The sequence below is a fragment of the Microtus oregoni genome, unplaced genomic scaffold, assembly GCF_018167655.1.
Source record: "Microtus oregoni isolate MIOR12 unplaced genomic scaffold, Mior012 000004F_ref0000308, whole genome shotgun sequence".
Classification (NCBI taxonomy): Eukaryota; Metazoa; Chordata; class Mammalia; order Rodentia; family Cricetidae; genus Microtus; species Microtus oregoni.
This window is the reverse complement of record NW_024543063.1, coordinates 9,598,719-9,604,492: the sequence shown is the minus strand read 5'-3', so window position 1 is coordinate 9,604,492 and position 5,774 is coordinate 9,598,719. Positions and strand designations below refer to the sequence as shown.

The 5,774-nt window shown below is 54.3% G+C and overlaps 1 protein-coding gene across 1 annotated transcript; it reads left to right on the top strand.

The window, feature by feature from the left end:
* Window positions 1–2,436: 2,436 nt before the first annotated feature.
* LOC121446914 (alkaline phosphatase, germ cell type-like) lies at window positions 2,437–5,337 on the top strand. The gene is made up of 11 exons (XM_041649812.1): window positions 2,437–2,509; window positions 2,592–2,708; window positions 2,821–2,936; window positions 3,057–3,231; window positions 3,453–3,625; window positions 3,840–3,974; window positions 4,064–4,136; window positions 4,229–4,363; window positions 4,449–4,640; window positions 4,844–4,963; window positions 5,054–5,337. Exons 1-11 carry the CDS (start codon window positions 2,437–2,439, stop codon window positions 5,335–5,337), a joined length of 1,593 nt encoding a protein of 530 aa, XP_041505746.1.
* Window positions 5,338–5,774: the final 437 nt, after the last annotated feature.

Genomic DNA, 5,774 nt, shown 5'->3' with positions numbered 1-5,774 from the left:
CACGGAACCACAATTCTTAGTTAAGGGAGCCACTTTAGGGTGGGCAAGTGACTTGACCCTAGAGGGGCTCCCTAGTGCCCAAGATGAGGTTCCCAGTTAGTTCCTTGGGCAGCTGAGGATTGGGAACCTGAAATGACCCTACCCTAGAGCAATACTGACGAATATCTTGCATATCATCATAGAATCTTCATCTGGTGATGGCTAGAGATCGAGACAGTGACCCACACAGGAGCACTGGACTGAGCTCCCAAGGTCCCAAGGAGGAGCAGAAGGAGGGAGAACATGAGCAAAGAATTCGGGACCACGAGGCGTGCATCCACCCACTGAGACAGAGGAGCTGATCTACGGGGAGCTCACCAAGGCCAGCTGGACTGTGACCGAAAAAGCATGGGATAAAACCGGACTCTCTGAACATGGCGAACAATGAGGGCTGATGAGACACCAAGGACAATGGCAGGGGGTTTTGATCCTACTTAATGTGCTGGCTTTGTGGGAGCCTAGCCAGTTTAGATGTTCACCTTCCTAGATATGGACGGAGAGGACCTAGGACTTAACACAGGGCAGGGAACCCGGACTGCTCTGTGGACTGGAGAGGGAGGGGGAGAGGAGTGGGGGGAGGGGGAGAAGGGTGGGAGGAGGGGAAGGGAAATGGGAGGCTGGGAGGAGGTGGAAACTTGTTTTTTGTTTATGTTTTTTTTCTTCTTTTCGCAATAAAAAAAAAAAAAAAAAAAAAAAAACAGGACCAGGCCGTGGTGGCACACAACTTTGATCCCAATAGAGGCAGGCAGATCTCTGTGAGTTCAAGATCAGCCTGGTCTACAGATCTAGTTTCAGGACACAGAAAAACCCCATCTCGAAGGAAGAAAAAAAAATAGATTTATTGAGTGTACTGAATAATGGAAGGAGGCTGGACAGTAACTAGACAGGGTCTCACTATGGGGCACAGGATGACCTTGAACCCTCCATCCTCCTGCCTTGCCCTACAGAGTGCTGGGATTGAAGGGGTGTCTCACTGTGCTTGACTGCCTCTATTTCATATTTTTCTTTTTTTCTTTTTTTTTTTTGGTTTTTCGAGACAGGGTTTCTCTGTGGCTTTGGAGCCAGTCCTGGAACTAGCTCTGTAGACCAGGCTGGTATCGAACTCACAGAGATCCGCCTGCCTCTGCCTCCCGAGTGCTGGGATTAAAGGCGTGTGCCACCATCGCCCGGCGACTGCCTCTATTTCTGAGGTTGAATAATATTTCATTGTGCCTATGGACCACCTTCTCTGATCCACTCATCCATCCATGCACATGACTGGTCCCAACACCTCTCGGCTACTATGAATAAGGCTGAACCTCACACACACAGGATCTGGGCTCAAACTGTACTCTGAGATGGGATCACTCCATCATAGAAATACTTTGAGAAATACTGAGCCTACAGGAAGCTCCCAGTCTCTCTCTCTCTCTCTCTCTCTCTCTCTCTCTCTCTCTCTCTCTCTCCCTTCCTTCCTTCCTTCCTTTTGTTTTGTTCTTTCAAGACAGGGCTTCTCTGTATAGCCCCACCTGTCCTTGAACTCACTCTGTAGACCAGGCTGGCCTCAAACTCAGATCCGTCTCTGCCTTCCAAGAGCTGGGATTAAAGGTGTGCACTACCACCCAGCAGTTCCCAGTTCCTTATCCTAGGCTACACCTCAGATGTGCTCAAGCATGGGATCCCTCTGCCTGCCCAAGAGTATAGGGGTCAACACCAGAGATAAACTCTGCCTGCTCCTCAGGAAGGTCTGGGCTTGGCTCAGGGCACTGCATCCACTGCAGCTGGCATGCTCTGGGGCATCACCCTTATGTCTGTATACTCGAACACAAGGACAGGCTCTCCCTGCCTGCCATAATAACATCAGACACAAAGCAGGCCATCACTCTGGAGGCTTAGCTAGCCTCACGTTTCCTAGGCAATAATCATTCTGAGACTACACACCTTGGTACCCAACTTAGTCCTTCAAAATCAGTTGAGCAGACTGACCATGACACTGCGGCCACTCTATGAACCTTGTTTCTACATCAATGAGGCTCATGGTGTCTGAAGGCCAAATACAGACCCCGCACCCAGCCTGCGTGTTTCCAGCCCCACCCCAGAGCATATCCCAGTCCAGCTGGCTCTCGGGAACAAGAGAAGAAAGCTGAGTGGCCCTCACAGCACAGGACACAGGATCCTCATTCAGGGGAAGCAGTTCCCAGCCTCTCACCCTTGAGGAGAGTGACCATGGCTCTGCCAGGACTCCTGGCCCGGACTATCCTAGCCACACCACACCCTGCCGCTTCTCTCCAGGCAGCAGGGCAGAAGGGGTGGGTCAGGGTGGAGCCTGAGGATTAGGGAGGGGCACTGAGCTTCTCAAGTAAGAGCCATTTAAGTCCTAGCTCCCCATCTACGGCCCTCCCTTCATCAGCCTGAGCCATGCATGGAGCCTGGGTGCTGCTGCTGCTGCTGCTGGGCCTCAGGCTACAGCTGTCCCTTAGTGTCATTCCAGGTAAGAATGCTCCCTAACTGCTTGCCCCCACTCACAAACAACCTTATGACTGACACCTACCTCTGGTCTCCCCTTTGACCAGTGGAGGAGAAGAACCCAGCCTTCTGGAACCAAAAGGCAGCAGAGGCCCTGGATGTTGCCAAAAAGCTGCAGCCCATCCAGACGTCAGCCAAGAACCTCATCATCTTCCTGGGGGACGGTGAGTGTCTGAGGCCTGGCCACCCTGGGGTCCTTGCACTCCGAGCCCTCAAGGGCACTGGTGGGTCCAGGAAGGTCTGGGGTTCAGGTCTGACCAGATTCTATTCCTTCAGGGATGGGGGTGCCCACAGTGACAGCCACCAGGATCCTAAAGGGACAGTTGGAAGGCCATCTAGGACCCGAGACACCCCTAGCCATGGACCGCTTCCCATACATGGCTCTGTCCAAGGTGAGTACTGGGACACACCTGGGATGGGGAGAAGGCTGGCAACCAGGACAGTGAGGATGGCCCAGGAAGCAAGGACTACTGTCTACCAGTAAGACACACTGAGAGTGTCTCTGTCCCCAGACATACAACGTGGACAGACAGGTTTCAGACAGTGCGGGTACAGCTACCGCCTTTCTCTGCGGCGTCAAGGCCAACTACAAGACCATTGGCGTGAGCGCAGCTGCACGATTCAACCAGTGCAACACCACATTTGGCAATGAGGTCGTCTCAGTGATGTACCGTGCCAAGCAAGCAGGTAAGCTGGGCATGGAAGCATTCAGGAGGCAGAGGCAGGTGGATCTGAGTTCAAGGCCAGCCTGGTCTATGTAGTGATTTCCAGGCCAGTCAGAGCTACCTAATGAGGACTTGTGCAAAACAACAACAAACCCAAGAAAGCGAGTGGGGATTGGAGCCAGGCGAAGGGGCTAGAGCAGGCTTGGAGCCCTAGGTTGTCCCCCTGATTCCTGTTATTTCCAGGAAAGTCTGTGGGAGTGGTGACCACCACGTCGGTGCAGCACGCCTCTCCAGCGGGCACCTACGCACACGCGGTGAACCGTGACTGGTACTCGGATGCACAAATGTCTGCTTCGGCACTGCAGGAGGGCTGCAAGGACATCTCTGTACAGCTCATCTCCAACATGGACATCGACGTGAGCTCCAGGAGTCGGGGGTGGGACTGAACTGAGGTGTCACTCACTGAAGTATAGGCCTCTAACAGCCTGAGTCTGAGGCTTCTGTGGCATCTGGGGACGGGGGAGGGTACTGAAAAGCAGCCCAGAAGAAATTCTTCCCACAAACCTGGTGGGGTCTCTCTGTCTGTCAGGAGACAGAAGGATCCCAATTCCTGTTCTGACCTGATCATAGGTAATCCTTGGTGGGGGCCGAAAGTTCATGTTTCCCAAGGGGACACCAGACCCTGAGTATCCAGACGACAGAGCTAAGTCCGGAAGCAGGCTGGATGGACAGAATCTGGTCCAGAAGTGGTTGACGGAGCACCAGGTGACAGGGACACCAGGGTAGGGGCATAGTAAGTACTAGGACAGGACTGTGCCTCAGGGCTGTGTGCTAAGACTGGCTTGTCGCTGCAGGGGGCCCAGTATGTTTGGAACCGCACAGAGCTCATTCAGGCATCCCAGGACCCGGCAGTGACTCACCTCATGGGTAATGGTCCATGGCATTTCTTAGAACATCTGTGTATGTGTGTCACGACCTCTCTACCAAGCCTGAGGATCCGTGTGTTACTGTGTCCTCAGGTCTCTTTGAGCCTGAACACATGAAATATGACACCTACCGAGACCCTACCCAGGACCCCTCCCTGGTGGAGATGACAGAGGTGGCCGTGCGCATGCTGAGCAGGAACCCCCGAGGCTTCTACCTCTTTGTGGAAGGTGAGTGGCTGTGCCTGGCAGAAAGGAGGAGGAGACAGGAGTCTAGGGCAGACTCAAGCATCTCCCCACCACGGGTTTCCTGCAGGGGGCCGCATCGATCATGGCCATCATGAAGGCAGAGCCTACCGTGCACTGACTGAGGCTGTCATGTTCGACTCGGCCATTGATAAGGCAGACCAGCTCACCAGTGAGCAGGACACGATGATCCTCGTTACCGCTGACCACTCCCACGTATTCTCTTTTGGTGGCTACGTACCTCGAGGGAAATCTATCTTTGGTAGGCCAGGGGACAAGGCAAATGTCTGCCCGTACTTGGGGTACCGTGTGCCAGAAATTTCTCGGGTCCTCAGTTTCCTTGTCTGTCAGATGTATAAAGACGAAGTACCTGCCTTCCAGGGGTTGGTGAAAACAGGCAAAGGGGAAGATTGTAGTCTATGTGGATTCCAAGCCAGGGCAGTCGCAAAATATCTCTCTGTGCAGGGCTGGGGGCCTCCTTCAATGCTCTGGATGGCAAAGCCTTTACCTCCATCCTGTATGGCAACGGCCCCGGCTATAAACTCCAGAATGGTGCCCGGGCAGATGTCACTGAGGAAGAGAGCCGTAAGTTTTATGGGGCCACCACCCTTGCAGTCAGAGGGTAGAGGGGACTGGGGTCAGATACCTTTTGCCCTGAAAACTTTGTTTCCCTAGGTGACCCCAAGTACCAGCAGCAGGCGGCTGTACCCCTGTCCTCGGAGACCCATGGCGGGGAGGATGTGGCGGTATTCGCGCGTGGTCCGCAGGCACACCTGCTGCACGGAGTGCAGGAGCAGAATTACATTGCCCATGTCATGGCCTTTGCAGGCTGCCTGGAGCCCTACACCGACTGCGGCCTGGCGCCCCCTGCTGGCCGGAATGGTGCTGCGAGTCCCAGCACCCTGATGTTCCTGTTGGCAGCAACAGTGTCGATGCTGGTGACTGCAGCTGAACTCTGATTACCTGAGCTGACTGGGCTCTGCACCAGTGCCCCACAGCTGGCTCCAGTGACCACGCTAATACTCCCCTCTGGAACTTCCGTCCCTTGAGTTCCCTGAGCCTTGGCTTCAGGTCTCTAATCTCAGACAGCTCTAACTCAGGTCTCCAACCCAACCACTCTTCCATGGACTCCTACAGACCTCACTCAGAGTGTTACCAGCCTCCGAACTGCAGCACTTCCTCCCAGACCACCGCAGCCTAACAGGATGCCCACCCCGGGCCAGCTCTCCCTGGTGTTTGTCACTGATGTCAGCGCCCAGAAAATGTGATGTCACACACTCAGCCTGTGCCTGAGAAGAAGGACCATGTAGGCCTTTGATGTCCCCACAGGGCAAGGACTGAGCAGGAATGTGCTGGCCTTTCCTGGCTTCAGTGTCCACAGCTCATCTAGCAGACC